At 45.8% G+C, this 24257-nt stretch overlaps 1 protein-coding gene across 1 annotated transcript in view; it reads right to left on the bottom strand.

Annotated features, from left to right (window-relative positions):
• Window positions 1-202: 202 nt before the first annotated feature.
• The window catches only part of SOBP (sine oculis binding protein homolog (Drosophila)), a 162101-nt gene continuing 138046 nt past the window's right edge, over window positions 203-24257 (bottom strand). The window contains exons 6-7 of the mRNA XM_012651152.1: window positions 22234-24192; window positions 203-2118 (exon numbers count right to left, since the gene is read on the bottom strand). Of these exons, the coding sequence (XP_012506606.1) occupies window positions 22237-24192 (1956 nt within the window). The 3' untranslated portion in view covers window positions 203-2118; window positions 22234-22236. The remainder of the gene's footprint in view (window positions 2119-22233; window positions 24193-24257) is intronic.

The raw sequence follows: 24257 nt of genomic DNA, 5'->3' as shown, positions 1-24257 counted from the left end.
GACTGAGCGGGCTCTCGTCGGCAGACACGCGCGGGCCGCTGAAGCTCAGGAAGGGTCAGTGCCATCCCTAGAGCTCGCCATCTTTTAAGAAAACTTTTTAGCTCTATTGTAGAAAATGTTTCCCAGGAGGAGAAAAGTGAATACTTCTGTAACAAGGAAAATAACAACAACAATAGTCATAATAATGAGAAAAGCCAAATAGGCACATGTAAGTACATTTTTTTCTTAGAGATTTATTTTTGTTTGATGAATCTGACACCAGTCAGGGAGAGAGGAGCATGTTGTGAGCCCAGCAGGAAAACGAGCACCCAGAGGAGGGGCTGCTTCTTCCTGCGTGGGTGGGTTTGGTGCTGGGGTTTATCTGTTTTTTTAATTTGTTGCTGGAAATGTTTCTTTTGTTTACTTTTATAAATCTCTCCCCGGGCTTGCGAGCTTCCCCTCCCTCCCACCTCCCATCCCCTGCCCCCAAATTTCATTTTTAAAAAGCGAGCTCGCTCGCCAGGTGTGTCCCCTAAGCTCTCACAGCTCTAATAAATAAGGAGCACCTGTAAAACAGTAGCTTGACGTGTTAAGTGAGTCTGTACAAAGGAGAATATAGAAATACAGTATGTACACCGCATCCTCGGCCCCGTGGCGCTTCAAGGCCGCATGACACCACCTGGCCCGGCTCGCCCTTGCCCCACCACCCCTCCTGCTGGGGCCATGCAGCCTCCTGGGACAGGGGCACTTGGACCCCTCCAGAGGGAACAATTGCTTTATTTGAGTTAGTAAACAGATACACTGAATCACAAGGTGATTTGATTTTTTTTTTTAGTTTTCTTCTTTTTTTGATTTTTTTCTTAATTTTTTCTCTCTCTTTTTTTTTTTTTTTTCTGTACTCATCAGAATGGGATACTCCACAACTGTCTCACCAACTCAGTGCCAGTACACATGCTCTAGAGGACTTCTGGACTCGCAGCTACAACTGTACAAGTGCACACAAGTGAATCTACCCTGTTATCCTCCACCCACTGATTGAGGATCGAATTGCACATTTCTCTTAACCATGACAGGAGAAAGCAAACAGTGAAACAGAATCATGGGCGATCTTTCTCACTTTCCCTCTTGTTTTCATTGGTTTGTCCATACTATTCTAATTATCATGAAAGGGCTCTGCGTATAGAGAGATTGTCTCACTGACTTCCTGGATCACCAAAAACCATCAGGGCTGAAATTTCATCTGAGTCTTTCGTGACGCCCAGCAAATATTCCCCCTCGGATTATTTTACACCTTGAGGGCATTTTGGTCTTCAGTTCAACACTCTTCCTCTGTTCCCAAATGGGGCGCTATTTAGGGGAATTTAAAGAGAAAGCTGAGAAGAATAAACATTTACCGAGTTCTCTTGGCATTCAGTCTCTGAAAAACCACAGTATAAACTATTCATGCTGCTTCTTACATCTGTCAAATCGAAAATTAAAAGCCATAAAAGTGTAACACTGAAAATATGGCATCAAAAAGGATAAAGGTGGCCTTTGTAAAAATAACAAGAAAAGTATATTAGCCAATAAAATATTCTAACTCTTCATTTAAAAGTGCATCCTGGGCAGGACAGAGACGAACCTGAAGTGCTGGGACTCCAGCACCATCCCTCTCCGCCGTCAAAACATGAACAGTATAGGTCCAAAACCGTACAATGCAAATCACAATTCTTAGTGTAGCAGCAAAACCACAGCAGTTTTTAAAAAGATTAAAAAAAGATTTTCGTTTTCCAATCCGTATCATCTTCCAGCCTCAGCCACTGAGCCTTGAAGATGGAGCAGGGAGAATACCTACATTGGTCCTTGTGGCTTGTTGGTGTTTTGGTTTTTTTAAAACCAGGGGTGAGATCCCTAAGTTCCTCTGGGGAGAAGCAGAGGTGGTGGCAGCAGGAAGGCTGGGCCCGCTTGGTGGGCCCCCCGCGCTGGCTTCTCTGGGCTGGAGGCCACCAGGGGAGGGCTGCTTCCTCTGAGATGCTTAATGACAGGAAGCGGCTTTATTTGCTTGAGTTTTAGCCAGAGGGGGTGGTGAGCTGACCAGCTGGTGTCATTGGATGGCGTGACATGGTTTGCTCTGGGCCCTCTCTCCGTGAGTGAGCGTTCCTGAAAAAAGAGGAGAAGGGGCCGTCAGAATCTACGGGACCAAATGCCCCCCTCCGCCCAGCTGGGGAGAACCCAGGCGTGAGTCAGACGGCAGCACACTCTCCGGCCGGCTGCAGCGCAGACCTCAGACAAGCCCCAGAACGGAGGCAGCACAGTGGGATAGCAACAGGAGCTTCATTCACGGTCTGCTCAGGGTCAACCTTGCCAGCTTTGTGTGAGGAAATGAAACTCTAGTTGCTTTTTGGAATACCACAGTGAGCACGGTGCACCACGCCCTCGCCCAAAGACCACAGCATCCTTGGCAGCCCAGCAACTTTCACCCTCCACATGACTGCATGCTTAACTAGCAGGAGGTCTGTGAGTCACCCAAGGTCATCCCAAAGCCAGGTGAGGTCACAGGGGACCCTGAAGCTCCAGACCTCAGCCCTGTACTCCACGTAACTTCTCACCCCTGTATGCCCTGGTGTTTGCTGCAAGGAGGGCCAAGAGATTCACTCTTTAGCAAATGAAAAATTACCATGGACACATACACCTCTCTTCAGAAGTTTCCTACAGAGGCAATTAAGCGGGAAGAAATGCTTGCTCCTCTCTGTTTGTGGGTCCGGCCTGTCAAAGGTGGACCATTCACATCTCTTCATATCCAAAACAAATAGTAGCACAGGACTGGAAGACAATAGACCAACCTTGCAGGCAGAAGGTCTGAACAGGACTTTGAACCAGGAAAGTCAGTTTCTGGGGAACAACCATCCCCACATTTGCCAAGACACCAGGCTCCGCCTCTTTGTCCCTGCTAGTTTATTTCATTTGTCAGTAGTTCACTGGTTTGAAGTATAGCCTCATGAGGACACTCAGTCACTCCCGGGAAGTGGCCACTTAGAAATCCACCAACCAAACTGTAAAGCCCCTGTGGGCTGGGGTTGTGTCTGTTTTGCTCATGTCTCTGCACCCAGCACCTAGTTCAGACTCTGTTGGTGCTCGACACACTTTCGTCAAGCGAATAAGAGTCAAGCAGCTCCGTTCTGCCATGCCCCCAGACCGCACCCTTTTTTCCTGCCAACAAATGGCGATGTCAGAAATGTGAATGGGGAAGTTAGGCTAAGGTGAAGTGTTGACAGAGGACTTGTAACATCTTTACAACTGTTGAGATTATTCTTAGAACAATGAACAAAGAATTTCAGAGAGGGGACGGAATTGAGGACTTGAATAGGACCCCAGAGGTAATACAGTACAATTTCCTCCTTTTATAGATGAAGAAATGGAGGCTACAAAGGAACCTGGAAACTTGCTCAGAGTGTTTGCAACATGAATTTAGCAAGAGTATGATGAGGTCAAAATGCCCATCGGGAGGACTAAGTAGAAGCTTGTGCTTTTAACGCTGCTATCCAAATCTCGGTGTTAATGGCAACGATAATAATCACCAGCCAAAAACAAGGCTTGAAAATCTCAATGTGCATGACAGGAAATGCCTGAGTTCCCCAAATCACATTAAATCACCAGATCTGTGTGTATTTAATATGTATATTAAATAACCAAAGTGAAAATGCAAAACACCACAAATATGCAACAGGGGCGGAATTACAAGGCCATGGAAACCTTTTCATTTGCCATGGTCAGATTTGGAAATGTGGGTATTTATCTCTGAGTAAAGAGCTCACAGTTGATTTCTCTCTCTCTCTCTCTTCCTTTCTTTCTTTTTTGAGAATAAGAGACAATGGAGAGAAGAGATACAAAAACAAAAGCACCAAGGGCCACCATCCAATGTGGGGCTGGGAAGGAGCTGCAGAAACAAGTGAATGCAAGGACACAAGGGCAGCTTCTGGGGACAATTCTTTCGCGTTTATCAAGCACAGCTTGGAAGCTGCTGTGCAGGGAGGGAAACCATCCCCATCTCTGGGCCTGGGACCAAGAGTGACCGAATCTTGTAGTCAGAGGAGACCTCTGAATTCTTTCTTTAAAAGCAGGGAGGGAGAGTGTTTAACATTTTCTTCCAGCAACTTGGAAACAGCACGATTTTGAGTTACTGACTTAAGAATGCAGCAACTGCTTTCTCAAGGAGGTAGATTTTTTCTTTAATGTAATCACTACCAAAAAAAAAGAGGAATATTTCTCAAATACATTTCTTTATATTCAAATCACCTTTGGACAAAGACCAAACATGGACAGCATCAGCCTACTTGAAGAAAATTTCCAGGCTTTCACAAGAGACTGGGGAAAACGGGATTATAATGAGAGCCATTCTGGAACCTTAACTACAGCGTTCGCCATCCCAAACACTATAATAATCATTATTATTCTCTGGTATCTATTATTGTCTGGTAAATAATATGTGTTTTCCCCCAAAGTTCTAACGGGTGCAGCTGCACCGCACTCTATTTTTCGCAGCCCCGTTCCTGCTACTCTGAAAGTCTGCTCACACGAAGCTTATTTTAAGAGAATGAAAAAGTAGACAATTTGTGCTGTTTCCGTCCCTCTCACCACATACTTGCCGTGTCTGGGACACCCCTAAAGGCCAGATGGTGGCAGTACAAGTCCCTTTCTGCTGCTACCATTTGAGGAGGGGGTGGTACTGAAGTCACCCTCATTCGTTCTGCTGGCTCTGACTGGTTCAGGGCGGCCCCCTTGTTGGAGACACAGGAATAGACTCTGGAATCAATGAAAATGAAGAACCAAGCTTGGGCTTCACTTTCCTGATATTTATTGGTATGCAAGGTGTGAAACTGAACAGAGTGGAGAAGTAGTGAGCTTGGATTTTTAGTAGGTGATCATGGCGGGAAGTTCCAGAATGTTGAGCTAGTTCTCTTTTTGCTCTTGTCAAGCAGAGGGATTATGGAAGATCTGTCCTGTCTGAATTTTTTGATCTGTGCAAAGGGAAAATTACGACACTAAGTGAGACAGAGACCAGAGTTGCAGTCCAGCATGCTTCTGACGAGAGGTAGGGCCTCGGCCCTGCTCCTTAATCCCCCTCCCCCGCCCACTTGATTTTTCCTCTATGAAATGGGGGCCTGGGTGAGATTTTCTATTATATCTTCCATCTCTCTCATGTTGTGATTGTGAGATCTTGGACAAGCTCCATTATACAACGTGCAGAATTATAAACTTGAACGGCTGGATGTTAATCTGTTACCAGTATATAAGGAAGCCTCCTAATTTCTGGACTCTAAAGTCCAAAATTTCAGAATGAGTCTCCTTCTATGAATCACACACACACATCCATGGCAGAGATTTTTTTTTGAGACAGAGTCTCACTCTATTGCCCGGGCTAGAGTGCCGTGGCATCAGCCTAGCTCACAGCAACCTCAAACTCCTGGGCTCAAGCGATCCTCCTGCCTCAGCCTCCCGAGTAGCTGGGACTACAGGCATGTGCCACCATGCCCGGCTAATTTTTTCTATATATATTTTTTTAGTTGTCCGGATCATTTCTTTCTATTTTTTAGTAGAGACGGGGTCTCGCTCTTGCTCAGGCTGGTCTCGAACTCCTGACCTTGAGCGATCCACCCGCTTCGGCCTCCCAGAGTGCTAGGATTACAGGTGTGAGCCACCGCGCCCGGCCCCATGGCAGAGATTTTTGGAGCACCCCTTAAAGCAGGAGTTCTGGAGAAGTGGCCATACTTCTACCTCACACTTGGGTTTTCCTCTGAATTGATGGCTTGTCTGACAGCAGGATAACCCACCCCTGTTACATGGAGCATCACACTCACACAACCACATGCAAATAGGCCCTTCTCTTATACCACATATGTATGTACCATGTATGTACCATGTATGAAGACTAGCACCACAATGTGTGGTCTCCATCAGGCATGTGTGTGTCAGGTATCTTCAGAATTCCAGGCCTGCCTGCCCCTTCTGACCAGAGGAATGAAATACTCCTCTTCGTGGAATCATAGCTGCACACCAAACGCATTGAGACAATCTCTGTCCACCTGCTGAGTCCCCTTTCTATGTCATGAGGGAAGCCTTGCTAAGAATGGGATTTAGTTACTCATCTTCATTTATCACACAAAAATTTCTAGAGAATTACAGAGAACAAAAATATGCCTGAATACTAATAAATTCTTTCCATATTGAAACTATCAAAATATGACCATTCTCACCTTTACTTCTTTGACCTTTACAGCCTAAGACTTATGCTGGTTACATTTCATAAAATGTCCAGGCACCCACTCTCAAAAGTAAATGTAAGTCTAGAGAAAAATGTCTGTCTTATTCTACACCCCAATATTTCCAAACTAGCCCTTCTGTGGTGTGAGATTCCACCTCTACCAGGACGCCTGCCTCTATTAATCTAACCCATTTTCCAAACTTTTCTTATTTCCTTCCTCAAATATCTTTGTGATTAGCATAATCGAAATCCTGTAGGTCTATGCTGTCTTACTCGTTTAGAAGGCACGCTCCCCATGTCTGTCATATTTATTCCCGGGAGTCTAAAACCCAGTGGCATCAGCTCTATGATGTGCAAGAAATACCTGCTGCCAGCCAGCTTGCCTTTGTCCAATTACTCAGGCCCTCGCAGAGATCCACTCACTCGGGCACGTCTGCCCATCACTTATCACAGTTAAATACAGCCATTACGTGCTGGCTGCGGCAACGCTGTTTATCTGGGACAATAATGAGTCCCTGAGGACTGGATTGCTCTCAGGTAGCTGCAGCTATTCTGGGACACTCACAAGGGTAGAGCTCTGTGGTCAATGAACAGTGCCACCTGCACCAGCTGATAAACCCCGAGTGCGATGCCAGATAGTGGTCCCCACACCAAGCCCATCCCGGGAAGGGCTACAGCTTGGTGAAGTTTTGCCAAAAAGTGGTTCCCTCCCTCCACTGTCAACTACTGCTTCATAAAGAGTTTTGAAATGACTTTCACCAGGATAGAAACTGTCTTCATTTTTGAAGTGGATGGCATCTCTTTTCTTATAGCTCACTAATTGTTGAAAATACAGGCATAACCTCAGAGATATTGCAGGTTTGGTTCCAGACCACTGCAAAAAAAATGAATATTGCAATAAAGTGAGTCGAACAAATTTTCTGGTTTCCCAGTGCATATAAAAGTTATGTTTATACTACACAGTAGTCTATTAAGTGTGCAATGGTAGTATGTCTAAAAAACAATGTACATACCTTAATTAAAAAATACTTCAGTACTAAAAATGCTAATGATCATTTGAGCCTTCAGGGAATTGTAATCTTTTTGCAGGTGGAGGGTCTTGCGTGGCTGTTGAGGGCTGCTCACTGATCAGGGTGGTGGTTGCTGAAGGATGGGGTGGCTGTGGCAATTTCTTAAAATAAAACAACAATGAAGTTTGCTGCATTGATTGACTCCTTTTTTCACGAAACATTTCTCTCTAGCATATGATACTGTTTGATAGCATTTGACCCACAGCAGAACTTTTTTCAAAATTGGAGTCAATCCTCTCAAACCCTACTGCTGTCTTATCAACTCAGTTTATATAATATTTGAAATCCTTTGTTGTCCTTTCCACAATGTTCCCGGCATCTTCCCCAGGAATAGACCCTATCTTAAGAAACCACTTAATTTGCTCATGCATAAGAAGCAACTGCTTATCTGTTCAAGTTATATTGTGAGATTGCAGCAATTCAATACTATCGTCAGGCTCCACATCTAATTTACTCCTCTTTCCATCCCCCCCCCACATCTGTATTTACTTCCTCCACTGGAGTCCTGAACCACTCAATCATTCATGAGAGTTGGAATCAACTTCTTCCAAACTCTTGTTAATGTTGATATTTTGACCTCCTCCCGTGAATCATGAGTGTTCTTAGCAGCATCTACAAGAGTCGTTTCCATAAAGTTTTCAATTTACTTTGCCCAGATCCATCAGAGAAATCACTATCTATAGCAATAGCCTTACAAAATGTATTTCTTAATAAGACTTGATAGTTGAAATTACTCCTTGATCCATGGGCTGCAAAATAGGTTTTAGCAGGCATGAAAACAACATTAATCTCCTTGTACATCTCCATCAGAGCTCTCGGGTCACCAGGTGCATTGTCAATGAGCAATAATCTTTTAAAAGAAATCTTTTTTTCTGAGCAGTATGTATCAATGGTGGGCTTAAAATATTCAGTAAACTATGCTGGAAACAGATGTGCTGTCATCCAGGCTGTGTTGTTCCATTTATAGAGCACAGGCAGAGTAGATTTAGCATAATTCTTAAGGGCCCTAAGATTTTTGAAATGGTAAATGAGCATTAGCTTCAACTTAAAGTCATCTGCTCCTAATATTAGCTCCTAACAAGAGGGTCTGACTGGCTTTGAAGCCAGGCATTGACTTCTCCTCTCTAGCTATGACAGTCCTAAATGGCATCTTCTTCCAATATAAGGCTATTTCATTTACACTGAAAATCTTTGTTTAGTGTAGCCACCTTCATCAATGATCTTAGCTAGATCTTCCAGATAAGTTGCTGCAGCTTCTCCATCAGCATTTGCTGCTTCACCTTGCACTTTTAAGGCTTCTTTCCTTAAACCTCATGAAGCAACCTTCGCTAGTTTCAAACTTTTCTTCTGTAGCTTCCTCACATCACTCAACCTTCATAGAATTGAGTAGAGTTAGGGTCTTTCTCTGGATCAGGTTTTGGCTTAAGGGAATGTTATGGCGGATTTGATCCTCTAGTCAGACCACTCAAACTTCCTTTCTATCAGTCATAAGGCTGTTTTGCTTTCTTACATTTGTGTGTTCTCTAGATTAGCACTTTTAATTTCCTTCAAAAACTTTTCCTTTGCATTCACAACTTGGCTGTTCAGTTCAAGAGGCCTAACTTTCAGCCTGTCTCGGCTTTCGACATGCCTTCCTCACTAAGCGTTACCACTTCTAGCTTTTGATTGAAAGTGAGAGATGTGTGACTCTTCCTTCCACTTGAACATTTAGAGGTCACTGTAGAGCTATTAATTGGCCTAATTTCAATGTTGTTGTGTCTCAGGGCATAGGGAGGCCCAAGGAGAAGGAGAGAGATGGTGGAACAGCCAATCAGTAGAGCAGTCAGAGCACAGACATGTATCAGTCAAGTTCGCCATCTCTTATGGGCATGGCTCATGGTGCCCCAAAGCAATGACAGCAGTAACCTCAAAGATCACTGATCACAGATCACCATAATGGATATGATAATAATGAAAAAGTTGGAAGTATTGTAAGAATTCCCAAAATGTGACACACAGACACAAAGTGAGCACGTGCTGTTGGAAAAATGATATTGATAGACTTGCTAGACTCAGGGTTGCCACAAAGCTTTAATTTGTAAAAATGCAATATTTGTGAAGCACAATAAAATTATACATGCCTATAATTGAAAAACATCCCTTCTCCTTTGTAGTGTGACTGTGGTGGAAAATAAGCCACGGTAAAGACAAGGGTGTGGGGGCCAAGGGTGAGTTTCCACTTAGCTCAGGGTTAGACTCTGGTCTGAATCACAACTTTACCATCACGATGCTACTCACCCCGTGGCTCTGATAAGCTAAGGCTCATGTATACTATAATATTTTTAAACCAATTATAAGGCCTCGTTTTTTATTTTTTATAATTTTCTCCTTTAGCTCTCTCTCTTGTTTTATTCTTCAATCAATCAAAATCACAACCACACAAGACCGCCTACTGGAAAAACTCCATCTTTAATTCTTTGTTTTACAAATGACAATTTCATTTTTCTCTGCTTAGTTGGTTCTGCTTGTTCTCACAAGTGGTCATTGCTATTTATTGCTGACCTCTAAAGGTTCCTGAGGGACAAAGAACCCTGGATCATGGAACCCCCTCTTGTGCGCTCATGGGGTCCTTATCTTTACCCTGGACAACTGGTCTTCTTTACCCCACGTCCTTTCTGGAACCCGGGAGTTCAAGCAAGCCAAATCACCCTGCCTCCGGCCCTCTTCTAAAAGCATAAAGGGATTCATGACATTTCATGGACTTTTTTTATGTTTACAAAGGCACTAAAGCAGGTGGCTCCATCCAATCCCCAAAAGGAAAAACAGAATAAAGAAGAATTACATGATATAGCTAATGTTCTGCAGGAAATTTTAAAGACATTTCCAGCCCTATGTCCCTGGCTTTCAAGATTAAGCAATGTGTGGTTTGTGTCTCCCAAGAAAGGAGTCAAATATGGTGCTAGGCATTTTTATATACTTATTTTGCTTGAAAACAAATACATTTTATATACTTGTTTCACTTATACACTTATTGCATGGAAACAATAATGCTACTGAAGTATTTATTATTGTCTTCATTTTACAGATGAAGAACTTTGCCAGAAAAGTCAAGGAAATTATTTGCTCAAGGTCACCAGCTAGAAAGGGCAAAGCTGGATAGAAGCCCAGGTTCTAGGACCCCAAAGTCCAGGCCCCCCTAGGGAGTGCTGATCCCCTCTTTACCCTGACAGAAGGGGGAGTGAGGGTCACAATGTCAGAGCTGTAAGGGGCCTCAGAGACATACATAGTCCAGCTCCCTTGCTTTGCAAACAAGAACTCTGAGAAGTTATTTGATAAGAAAAAAAATGTATTTTCATTCAAGTCCCATCCCGTACACAAACTGATGTCAGTTCATGTGACTCAGCAGGCCCCTGCCTGGCAGCTCTACGCCCCACTGCCCCTTTGTGAGTACAAGAGCAGGTGTCACTGTGTCCCTGGTAGAGTGGGAGATGCTAAGTCCTAGATGAAGTAAGTGACTCGTCTACGGGGTCAGTAAAAGGCCAGGGTCATATTCCTCTTCTGATTTCTACCACACTGTCTCTCGAGACGGCCGCCTTCCAAAAATTCTGCCTTGGACAAAAAACCAGACATTTATTGTATTAAGATCAAGTTTGTTACCTCTCTATGTTATAGGAACACAGAGAAAAAAGCAGCTTCATGTGACAAGTGGCTATGACCTGTGGGTCAACAGCAGATTTTAAGATTTTCGGTGAGGTCTGGAAAAGCAGTGTTTCCCATACTTTATTTATGCTTTACCACTGGTCCATTAGCAGGGAGAGAGAGGGAAAGCCTCCTATTAGTGGAAACTCCATTGTAAAAAGTAAGAGCAAGAATACTGGTTTCTCCCCTGAACAGCAAAGAGGATGAGGAATGTGGTTAATAATTGCTTTTCCTCTGCCCTTTAGCCCATCCACTCCAGATGTGCAGGTATGACCTATTTTCTGTCTGAAATCAGCTGCCTAATGTGAGGAAGCCATGCAGTGGGTGGCAAAAACATGACTCCGTTCCTTGGCACAGGGCGTGTAACTCAAGCAGCTTCGGTCGGATCCCATGTCCCACTGCGAGGAAAGGCAGATGAGGACTCAGGTTCTAATCCTGGCTGCGCCACTCTGTGACCTTGGGCATTCGCTCTTTTCGTCGCAGCCTCTCCTTGTAAAAGTGGAACCAGAGATCTTATGAGAATTTCTGGAATGGTTTTCCTAACCTCTGAGGTTGACGACGTGGAAGTGTTTCATTATTTTCCATTGCACGTCTGAGGGAAGAAGTTCTGGGCTGCAGGGGCTACCATGACAATTCTTATAATAAGCTGCTTCTATGAGCCAGGTAGCTCCCGGGCATTTTAGCTTATGTTATTTACATTGGAGCTGATAACTCTGTGAAGTAGTGAGTGTTACCTTCGTTTTTTTGTATATAAGACACGCATGGAGACTGTGGAGCCAGGCTGTCAGTCAAATCCCAACACTGCCATTTCCCAGCCACGTGACTCTGGGTAGGCTACGCAACCTCTATGGGCCTCAGTCTCTTCATCTGTAAAATGGGCTTAATGATGCCATCCCATAGCATTGTTGGCATGTAGCATTTGGAACTCTGCCTACATGTAGAAAGTGCTCAATTAATATTAGTTGTTATAATTATTTAATGAGAAAATGCGGAGAATGCAGAGAGGTGATAAAACTTGTCCAAATCCTCACAGCGGGAAGCGACACAGCCAGTTTTCAAATCCAGGTCTTACTCCAGCCCTGTGCTCTTGCCCCAGGCAATGCGGCCTTTCTAACAGTTCAGTAAGTACCATCCCTAAGACACCCAGATGAGCCACACTTGCAGTTTCCTGATCTGTCTCCCACAGCAATCTTCTCAGTCCTCAGACATAGAGATTTAGAGAGATTAAGTCCCCTCCTCCCTCACCTGGTAAGTGGCTCGGTGGGGACATAAACCCAGGCCAGCCCAACTCCAAAGCGGTGTTCTTTTCCACTAAAACACACTGCCACCTTCCTTCACTACTGGGAGCCCACTGGTGCCACGTGTGGAAGCTTCAGAAGGTTTACAGCCTGGGAAGTGAAAAAAGATAAAAAGACATCTCCAAAGAGCTGCCAAACTCACTTAAAAGTAGCTGCAGGCCCTAGAGGTTCTGATTCCGATTTTGAGCCAATCTCTGTAGGTGCCTGAGGAATATACAGCAAGCCACCCAGGGCTTCCTGCTGCCCTTCAGTGCAAGGACAGGGAGTCTGGACGTCCCTGCAGATCACTGTGCAGCCTCACTGGTGAAGTCTGGGGCTCAGAAAGCCCTGCCTGCCTCTGCGCGCCCACAAGGCAGCAGCCCACACCCGCCTTCCCCCGCTGGCCTAAAGCTCAGAGCGCTGGTGGTCAGCAGAGGGCAGGCCCTGCTTCTGTGGTCACCCGGGGCCAGCCAGCGCCCTCTTTCACTGGACTTTGGAATGGTCCGTCGGCTGTGAGGTTTCCTTCCGCTATACGCTATGATGTCTCCTTAGGCCCCCTGTGGCCTAAGAAGTTCTTCCTCTCACTGTACTATGACAATGGCTTTACACACGTAACACATAGACCTGGCAGCCCACGCCTCTCACACTCCAGTGGTAACACTCCACAATGTCTAGAATCCACCTCTGGTAAGCAGCCTGTCATCAGAACGCAACCATCAGCTTTAGCAATGCCAGTCTTTCCGTCTATGCATTGAGCCCTTTGCTCCAGCCAAGTGAACGGGAAGGTGGTCCCTAACACAGTTTGCTCTTCTCTGCACCTGTGCCTCCGCCATCCCACTGCGGCCCTCACCGTCCACTCCTGACTGCCAGCTCACGGCCCTGAGAGGTTCAGAACCTGACTCTGAATTCGTCTGCTCTGAGGCTCCCTAGCAAGGCAATCCCTTAACTCTTCCTCCATGGAGATGCTTCTCATTCATTAGCTCAACAAATACATGTGTGCCCACTCTGCCAGCCCCTGTGCTGGGCACTTGGTGACAACAGTGAGGGAACTGGATCCAGTGCCTGCCCTTGCTGAAGCCTATTGTCCGCAGTGTCACATCAGTTTGCAGGTCCTGCATGTCGCTTGTAAAAGTGACCTTGGCTGTTTCTGGTCTTTCTCAGGAGGTTTTTAGCTGTTCAAATCAAGTCACAGACTCCTGCCACACCCTCCCCCACTCTATCTTTTCTCTTTTTCTTTCTTTCTCTCTCTTTCTATCGCTTAATAACACAGTGACCTGAGCAAAGTCAGTGTTAGATATTGTTAGTACAAAAGGGATATGTATTATCCTCTAGGGAAATAAATGAGGACTATCTGTGAACCATGAATGAACAAAAGAGAACTGCCTCCCTCTGTTTGGATAAGATTAGGAGTTATTAAATTTTGTAGATTGTAATATATGAATTAAGTGTAAATTAAGGATTTATAAAATCCAAAGGTAGGATTTTTTAAAAGTTATTATTGCTGTGCATAGGCCACACACACACACACACACACACACACACAGACACACACACACACACACACACACACAGCTGAGACAGAGAAGCTGATCAGCTGATTAGACAGTGAGAAGTGCTGTCAAAATCAGGACTCGAACGCTGAACCAGTGACCCTCCTCTGCATTCGCAGGGTCATGTTTTTCCACCAAAAGTTTTTCATACTTTTACAGTTAGTATTTGAGATTCATGTCACTCAAAGCTTGTGGGACATGAAAATAGCCATTAAGTCCCATGTTTATGATGCCATCCTATTAAATGGGAGGAATGGAGGGACCTGGATGTATTTTTTTGGTTTGGCAAATCTTAGAACTATTTTTTCAAACATTTGGGATTTGGCTAAAACCAAAACTTATTTTGCCAAGCACCTTGGCCTTAATTTTTAAACCCATGTGTATTTTAAAAGAAATTCAATCTATATGTTTCTGACTCATTTACACTTAACTCATGAAAATGCTGCTTGGTAAGAGCTATTAGATGTCCAAGTAAGTTTATGAGCCTTTTAAAGCCTTCTTTCCCCCCATTCTTACCAGAAAGTTGTATTTTGCCAGCCATAAAAGAGGTGAGCCCCAGGGGCCTGTGATAAGTTTGAAATTTATTACCTCCAAAGCTTAAATGGATTCTGAGTTTGGAAAAGGTTTTCCCTTCTCCTCTTTTTATATTAAGTGCACAAATAGGCTACCTACAGTAAAGACAGCACCCTATGTCTTAGCTTCCAAGATGGCTGAAGGAAAATAGGAAAGAATTCAATCTAACCACCAATAAGTCGTCCCTCAGACATTTCAGGGGAACAATATGACACTTTAAGTTCCTGTAAACACAGGTCGAGATCCAACACTCTAATGGGAAGTTTTACTAATTATTTTTAGGATAAGAAAAAGAAGTGGCACTCAACACAGTTTAAGTTAGAACACTTTATCTTTTGAGTACTGGGGAATTTTTTTTTTTTTTAATCACAGACAACCAGCCCTGTTTATGACTTTTTAATATATTTTTAAAATAAGCTGAGTTTACTAAAAGTGACAATTGAATTAAAACCGGAAAAGCAAGCAGAACATGCATGCATACTGCAGTGACTTCACCCTGTATCTTTTATAACGATGCTCAGATACCACTCAATTACAGTATTCTAGTGGGGGAAGGCTTTTGGATAAAGTACTTAAAAATGGCTTATAAATATTTAAAGTATAAGCATCTAACAAATCATAATGACAAAGTTTTACATTTGACCACATGTGCTCCAAATATCTTGAAATTACTCTAAATATGGGTTTAAAATATCAAAAGGGCTTGTTGATGGGATGCAGAACTTTGCAGAGAAACTTAAACCTGATCGTTCTTGCTCCCACAACACCCAATCTGCACAATTTTTAAAGTGTGCATGTGTAGATTTCTTTAGAAAAAGATCATGTTACAGTCTGAATTTCCAAAACAAGAGTAGAAGGATGAAATATAGAGTTTCCTCTTCTCTCACCAAATGCAGTTTAGCCACTTTGTTTCTAGATAATTTGTTATTGTAGGTTGGCTCAAATTTAAGACAGTAACGTTTTAGAAACACTTGGAGAACTAAGCCAGCTGCAAGTAGGATATCATTACAAATTGAGACACATGTTGTATGGGAATACTATTCATTTTCAATACCAAAAACATGTCTGGGGAAATAAGCCATGCAAATGAGGGAGAGATAGACTTTTTAATTACCTTTTTTTGGACTTTAGGCCAATGTTTCATATCAAATGAGTCCATAAAGTATGTTTCTCACTTTTGTTCTTTATACTAGCAGTCACGTTCTTACTTCTGTTTTTACCCAAAACCCCCCACAACTTGCTATTATATCAAAGGAAGACAACAGCCCAGAGGTTCAGAGGGGACACGATGAGATAACCAGTGCTGGCGCAGCCACATATCTGGATGGGAATGAGCCGGGGAGCACGGGGAGCTTCGACGTGGCTCAGTCCTGACCCCTCCGCTCCCTGGAAAGGCAATTCTACTCTTAGGCTCCTAGAGCCCTGTTCTAGGGTTGTGCATTTGGACAACGTGGTAAAATTGCATGAGCAGTTTTTGCTTATGACCATAACTCAGTCCTAGGAGCGGCAGAGTTAAGAGATCCCAGGGGCAGCTTGACTGGTTTCCACTTTAAGAATATTTAGTACATTTAGGAACTATTTTAAAGCACTAGGGACTAATTCCAAGCTTTTGTTGTTATTGTCATCTGTTTTTGCTCCAATTGTTTTCAGGATAATCTTTTGAGTGATCCCTGCAATGACCCACTGGGAGTGTGTATATTTGTCCTGCTCGTCGGTGGCCTCGTGTTCTCAATCCTGCACCCACCTTACTTCCTTCTCAAGCAGAAAGCTGTGGAAATCCACAAATTCGGAGAAGAGCTGGCCTCTGAGATGGCATTTACTCCGTTTCCTTCAGAAGGGGACCCCTTTAAATGATGCTAGTGGTAAACTGTTTATTTTTTTTAAGCTAATTTATTTCTTTCTCCAAATGAACTCCTTTTAGGTCTTTTGAGGCATTAAGAAAAAAGTTTACATATGCCTTAACATTCATCCACATAGAAAGCGTTATGCACTTAAAATGGCAACTGAAGGCTATAATATAATTCTGTGCAGGACATGGTGGAAGAAAATAGAATGGCCACCCTCTGGCCCTTTGGCACGGTCTCTTAGACAGGAAAGTCTGGAAAAGGCAGGGTGTTCGGGTGGAGGTAAGTGTTCCACGCCATGAGGTAAGTGTTCCACGCTGCAGTGTATTTTGGTCCTCAGACGTCTCTGCCCGTCCGCAGTGCTTGTCTGCACGACGGTAGGTGTAAATGATTGAACCATGATGCACAGGCAGCCGCTCGGGCTGGCGACGGGGTGATTCATTGGGAACCAGTCGGGGAGCTTGCTTGTTACTAGCAGGTCTAACGCTTCCCCCTTTCCAAGCACGCTCTCTCCAGGTGAAGAAACATACCAGGGAGCTAAGGAGGATGGGTAGTACTCCCAGACACCACCACTTCAATGCCCTGGTATTCACTGACCTGTCCACTTCTCTGACTCCAGCCATTCTGCTTTCTTGGCCCCAGTGGCAGGGTAGAAGGTTCTCCCACAGAAGGACAGCGTCTCCCTATACAGTATAAATTTTGTAAGTCCAAGTGCTGGGGAAGTATCTAGCTAGTTTCTTTTTTCTTCTTCTTTCACCACAGGCACATGCAGGGTATGACAGCTTGAAGAAAAGTCTGTAGCCTTTTGCACTGCATCACTAAGGCACTCTTACTAAGGCAAGCACTACATCATGCAGCTGCAACTGAGATTCTGCAATATCAGGTCCACAGCAAAAATTGCCAAACAATAAATTCTAAGTTTTAAGGGAAACTGACAATTAATTTAGCTTCCTCAGAGTACTAAGAAAATTTCCAACTCAGGGTAATAATGTAAGATAATCCTTCAGAGATGTACAGCATACTTTTTCTGAAGCCCAAAGCTATGGATCTCTCCTCCCATGAAAATGCCTCTGTGCACAGGCACATAAAACTTCCCACAAAATTTCAGGGGACGCTGCTGAAAGCCATCCATGGACAAGTCCAGGGGACCAGGAGACCGGCTTTAGGGAGCTGCCACATGGATCAGAAGGTCTGGAGACCAGAGCCAGGACCAGTGCTGCACCGGTACAATCCCAAGTGAGTCCCTCTTGAAAATCTGGCACTAAGCAGCTCTCTGGCCTCACCCTAGTCCCTGCTGAAGTTGGAAGGTTATGGGTACATCTGAAAGTAATAAATACTCTGTCACATATGTCATTTCATATTCCATCATCATCTGATTGACATAATATCTGAAAGTCAGATGTTTGCACATTAAAATCCTCCCTTCAAACTCCTAGTCGTAAGGGTTAACACGGATCCAGCAGCATTGAATGGGACATGTCTAAGGCCAATCCTGACGCCATTCATTCCAGAAAACTTTACAAGTCTGAAATGATCACAGAAAGCACTCTCCCAGGTCCTACCCGCTCACACGTGTGCATGACGCAGACCTGGTGGCTTCTCACTGGCTCTTTGAAGTACCTCTACCTGGAACTATACGAACCAACTGCATCCTGATAGACAGGGTAACCTTTAACTTAGGGATTGTCACCAAGTAATATTTCTAATAATCAAGTCCCGGACCATTAGATAGCTCAAGTCTGGCATAGGATCTGAACACATTCCATTCATACTGATTTCTTCTTCTCATTCTCAGTTTTCCTTCTTTTCCTTGCTTTAAAAGTAGGCACCCACAGTATGGTTTTGAATGTATGGACTTACTGCCCAACTTCCTCCCCAACTCTCTCCTCTCTTGAACTTCTCAGTCTTAGAAACTAAATTGGCAAAAGTTACTTGTCACCTCCACCCTTTTGGCTTTCCCAGTAAGGTGAACCCTTGTCTTGAAACAGTTGTTTTTGGGGCTGTGGCTCCATGACCAGACTAATAATTAAATTCCAAGAAGCCAAAACTACAGGCACCTCTTCCAGCTTTCCCTGAGAAAATAAAAAGTCAAATTCCCCTGCTGATCCTGGAGTGGCATCATGCAATTGAGACCAGGGAAGAGTCTCATATTTTCCTTCTGGTTTTAGAAACATATAAGAAATTTGGGAGCCACAAAGGTGGGATGCTGTATGGACCTATTGCTCCTTGAGAATGGAAAAAGTAAGGGTGAAAGGGTTACTCCTAGTACGCATTTTTTCCATTGATTATTTTACTTAAAGAGAATGTGTTATTTCCCTGGAAAATTGAGGAGGGGGAATATTTTCTTTTGAATATCTTCAAACATTTGCAAATGGTTACTCTGAACTCCCCAATGTACCATAAACAAGTATAAACTGTAGAAATTCAGAAAATGTACAAATACAAACAGCTATCCCCCAAGTTCCCAGGCAAAGACAAAGAGGGGACTATTGCATTTATAAATGGAATTCTTTGTGGATACAATAGTTTTGAAAATGTTTATATATTGTTTTCCTTATTATTTGGGGGAGATTTTTTTTTCTAGCTTACAGAAGCTGCAGAACTGGTATTTGGAGTCTTAAGAGTTGAAGATTAAAAGGAGTTTAAAACCTTTTAAAATCTTCAGCTAAACTTAATTAGTTCTGCATCTGGGGAAAATATCTGCCCATTGAAATCATTTGTAATCATGTCAACAAACAAGAATGCATAAAGTCAGGTAACCAGGAACAGAATTTCAACATGGAACGACAACAACAACAACAAAACCCTACAATTTGCAAAGAACTAGCAAATATGATGACTTCCTTGAAGATAATTGTAGCTGCCTAGGTTGCTGATTTTATGATACTTTCGTCTGCTTTGGATCTATTTTAAATTATTTTTTTAAAGAGTAATACAGTATGAGAAAGGCAGACAGTGGGAAGAATGAAGAACGCTGACTGAAGTTACTGACAGACTGTCCTCTGAGAAATAATATAATGAATCACCAACAAGCACATGGAGAAATCACTCACCTGCACCTCACCCACCACATCTCAGCCTGAGTTTTGCTTTTGGTTTTCAACGCTTTCCACTTTGGCTTTAATTCATCACCAAACAGTGTTCACCATCAGGGCACAAAAGCCATGCAGTCCTTTATTTAATGGATGCATTTCCAATTTCCCCAACCATAAGAATGGTCTGTGTTTCTGAAGGCATAGAAGAAAAACAGCACCGCATGTGCAGGGAAAATCAGGAAGGGCCAGAGGACGTGAGTAAATTATGGCAGGTTGAGACTGTGCTGTGAGGTGACATGGAGCGACCGAGGGCAAGAGGAAATGTGATTTAGTGGCAGAGAGGTGGTTCTTCCCCCATCTTAAATCACTCGCCTTGTCAACCCTCTGTGGCTGACAAAGCCTGAATATTTCTGACTTTACAGAAAAGCTGTAATTTCTTGGGGGACTCATCAGAAAATGAACTCTCCAATCTCAAGAGGTATTGGACAATTTCATCACTGCATCTTCTGAAATTGGCTGAAGCCGGGTTAATATTTTTAGTAATGTTTCTGGTCCACATACAAGACCCCAGCCTGATTCTTTATTCAGAAACATATATCATCCAAATAGCCATCCTATATTTTGTTTTTATGTTCTTTCAGTCCTATGCTACTTACAGGCTAGCATCACTATTCCTGACCTGGTCACTTCTCACTCCAGTGATAGGAGTAAAGTCTTTCCCTCTCTCTTTAATGTCATTTGAATGAGTGACATTAGAATGTGTTTAAAATGGCAATTCCCAATGCTTTCCGACTTTCTGAAGGCCGCTACTTTTTGTCACACACCTTCCCATTACTCACAGCTTTGTCAACCAGATTAAATTACTCTCGTGAAGAAATCAGGGGCATTTTCAATCGAGGTGACTGTGAGAAGGCTGAGGCCATCTGTCTTCAGAACAGCAGAACTTGTAGATGTAAAATCAGGAAGGAACGGTGAACTCATTTTTAGTATTCTGCTCCTACTGGCAAAGCCATCAGTGGAAAAGGGAACCTCAAACTTTGGTGGCTGAGAAACCCTTCTTGCACCACCCAACAAGTCTTGCTCTGGTTCCGTGCTTCCCGAGCAAACCTCTGGCTATAAGTTAGGGGTCCCTGTAAATAGGCCAACTTAGAGACAAAAGACTGGACACACCACATCAAGCATTGTATTTCATGCTTACATTTCCCACTGTAGAGTAATGGGTTGGTAATATAGCTTTACTGTTCTTGCCGTAAAAATAAGAATTAAACACTGTCTGAAGACTTAGAGAAGTTGGTAGGTAGGCTCAGTTTTTTTAACTAGGTTTTCTTGTGTTTTTAGGAACTTTCCCCTAAGACGACTGAGGTGGATAAAAGAGTTTTAGGAAGTAGGGTAATAAAGAAACTAATTAGCCTATTCTCCTACACTGGTTTAAAGAAAATGTAGCTCTAGGAGTCAGACAGCCTGGATTTGAATCTCAACTCTGCTGACTAACTTGGACAAATTACTTAATTTCTCTGTCTTGGTTTCCTCAACAGTAAAAGGAAGACAGTAACTGTCCTGTGGGTCCAGATCCAAATAAATACTACTGAAAAACAGAAGAGAGCCTGCACACACAAATATGAGCAATTATTGATGCTATGAGGTCCGCCTCTCCTAGGCCCAGGCCTCCTTCCCTGGCCCCCAGGGTTTGTGTCCCCACCAGACAGGAGGGGAGGTGCCTTGAGGCTCAGCATCATGTTCACCTTTGCCTCTCCTCGACCCCCAAAAGGAGCAGTGCACAAGCCAGGTGCACAGTAAGTGTGTATCTCTCTCCTCTTCCTCTCCATAAACAGCTGATAAACTCAACTGAATTTTGGCCTGTTTGCTGCACACTTGAATGGGGGGAGAGCACACGCTCTGGGTCTCACAGGCCTGAGTTGAATTCTGGTTCCCCCACTTACCAGCGCTGATTTGGGCAAGGTCTCTAAGCCTCATCTGCCTCCTTGGAAGATGCACACGATACCTAGTCCACCAGGATTGATGGGAGGAGCAAATGAGGGCACATCTGGCTGCAGGGGCACATATTCTACTAGTTCCCCTTCCCTTCATTGAAATTTTTGACTACCGGTGGCTCACTTGGCATTTAGCAGGATCCTCTCTGTGAGGTCTGAGATATGCACTGTCACCCACTTTAGCAACACTGTCCTTTTCCCTACTAAAGCCTCATACTGTCTGCAGAGGTGAGCAACCCCCCAGCTGAGCCGCTGAGCCCCCAAAGGGGGAGAAAGCAAAGGCGGCCAGTGGTGCTTGAGGCCTACTCTGGGGAAGGCTGGTTGGTGCCAAACTGCAGGAAGAGACACCATGAACAGGAGCTGTGAGCTGTTGCTCCAACAGCTTGCCAGGCAAATGGGGCTTAGTGGCCTGGGTTTAGTAGGCATACGCATGTAAGAAGGTTCATTTTTATTCTCATTTTATAAATGGAATCCCATGGTTATCAAGAAAATTTGGTGAGTTGGGACATTCTGCCAGTGAGGCTACCAGCTCTAGGAGGTGGCCCAGCTCACAGGTTCACTGAGCCTTTTACACTGCCCTGCAATCTCATGATTGAACAGTTATGTGTCCCGAGTAATCTCTCCTTCCTTCCCACATCCTTCCCTTCTCCGAAAGGGTGAGTTGCAGAGATGAGCCTAACAATAAAATAAAAGTTCAATTAAGAAGATAGTGTTTCACAACAGGGTCAAGGGTGACACCCTTAAGTGACCTGGGGCATGGCACTTACACGCTGTGGCTCGGTTTCCTTAGCTGCAAAATGGGAATGATGCTACTAAACAACTGCTCAGTATCTTAGTTGTTGGATCAAATGTTGACAGTATGTGACCACACAAGGTGTACTGTAAAACACGTAAGGTAAAACCAGGGTTACTCATACAACTCTCGCCTCTGCCTTGTAAGAAGCAAGGAGAGTGCACTGGCTGGCGTGGAGGAGCGCCCAGGTGGACATACAAACCTTTTACTTATTCTGATTTCTAATTCGGAGGCACCTCCTTTTGAGCGGCGGCTCCAGGTCCTCGGGCCCGGCGCTCAGCATGGGCGAGGAGATGATGCACGGCGCCATGGCAGTCTTCTCCGCGGGTTTTGGCACAGGCTGGATCACGCAGCCGGTCTTGGGCAGCATCCGCAGAGCATAGGCGTGGTCCTCGTCCGCGGGGTTATTAAGGTTCGGGTCCGACTTGTCGCCCCCCACCAGGGCCTCCTCACCCATCAGCTTTTTGGCCGCCTCCCCGTCCAGGTGGCAGTTGGAAGCACAGTTGTTCTCCTTGACCGACTCCAGCTCGCTCACCGCGGGCTCCTCGGGCGACAGCAGCTTCTTCGGGGGCGCGGGGGGCGGCGGCGGCGGCTGCTGCTCGGGCGGCGGCTCCGAGCTCTTGGCGCCCTCGGCGGCGGTGCCGCGCGTGCCGTTCACGATAACGTTGCAGGCCGCGGCGGCCTCGGGGCCCGCTGGGGCGCCCGGGCCCGGGTCGCCGGCGGCGGGCGGGCTGCAGTGGCCGTCCCTGCAGCCGCCGCAGGTCCTGCGCTCCGCGGCGCTCGGCTCGCGCTCCGCCTTGACGTGCGAGTGCAGCGCGCGGTGGATCACGTTGTGCAGCCGGGCCCGGTGGCCCACGGTCAGGTCGATGACGCCGTCCTGCGGGCCCTGCAGCACGCCGGGGAAGCCGAGCTGGCCGCCCGCGCCCGGGGGGCTGCCGGCGCGTCGCGTCAGGTCCACCACCTCGCTCCGGCCGTGCTCCGCGGGCGCGGGCGCAGGTGCGGGCGCCAGGCTCAGGGCCTGGCCCGAACAGCCGGGCGGCGAGTCCGCGGACTTGGACGAGCCCTGCTTGGAGTCCCGGGGGGACAGGGAGTGTCCGCCTGGCTTGCCTCCCGCCGCCGAGGAGTCGCCAGGGGCGCTCGGAATGAAGTTCTCCCCATTGCTGGAGAACCCGTTGGGGGGCTTGGAATCATTGACGTGAGGGATAGGAATAGGGATGGGGATGGGCACGGGCAGGGGCACGATCACGGGGTATGGCACGAGCAGGGTGGGGGGCGGCACCAGCGGCGCGAGCGACGGCAGCCCGAAATTCATCATCTGGGGCACCGGCATCGGGCCGTTTGGCATCATGCTCACCGGCGGGAAGGGAAGGCTGGGCAAGGGTGCACCCGGGGGCGGCGGGGGCAGCAGGCCCGGCGGGTTCCCAGGCATAGTGGGGGTGCTCGGGGGGTGGATGTGGGGCGAAAGCATGGGCCGGTGCATGGGGCTGGAAGTGGGGCCCAGATTCCTGGGGCCGCCGGGCGGGGGCCCGATGCCGGGAAGCATGGGGTTGGACAGGGGGCTGTTGGGGTTGGAGGCGTGGTGCGGCGGCCCGCGGATGAAGGGCGGGCGGATCTGCTGCATGATCTGCTGCTCCATGAAGATGGGCAGCGGCACCGGGCCGCGGTTGGTCATCACCATGGGAGGGCTGCGAGGCGGGACGCCAAGGGGAGGCCCGATGCTAGCAGGTGGCTGGACGGAGACAGGCGGGATGTTTGGAGTCTCGCTGATGGGGATGGACTTGGGCACTGGCGTGGGGATTTTAGTGACAGAGCAGTTGGCAGTGTCAGATGGAGAGACGGTGGTGGACGCCGACGGGCCAGGGCCCTGGCTTTGGCCAGCTGCAGCCACCGGGGAGGGGGCCTTCCTCCGAGCATCTGTTAGCGGGATATTCCAAGAGTCTGGAGTGAGCAGCTGCACCCCGGTGCCTTCTGCTTTATTTTCCATGGGAGGGTGTAATGTGCTGCACAGCCCAGCTGGAAGATTGGCCTGTGTCTCTTTGTAGAAAATGTCCATTTTGTATTGATTGAGACATTTTGCACTGCAGAACTGAAGCCTTCTCTCCCCGTCCCCAAAATCCAGGTATTCTTTTGTGTGTCTTATGTGCTTACACCAGTCACATACCTACAACACAGTAATAAAAAACCACAACAGGTAAGATAAGCAATTTCCCTGGATAGATGATGTTT

This window comes from Propithecus coquereli, unplaced genomic scaffold (assembly GCF_000956105.1).
Source record: "Propithecus coquereli isolate 6110/MARCELLA unplaced genomic scaffold, Pcoq_1.0 Scaffold35, whole genome shotgun sequence".
Lineage (NCBI taxonomy): Eukaryota > Metazoa > Chordata > Mammalia > Primates > Indriidae > Propithecus > Propithecus coquereli.
The sequence above is the reverse complement of the archived record's forward strand: the minus strand, read 5'-3'. Positions and strand labels throughout refer to the sequence as shown.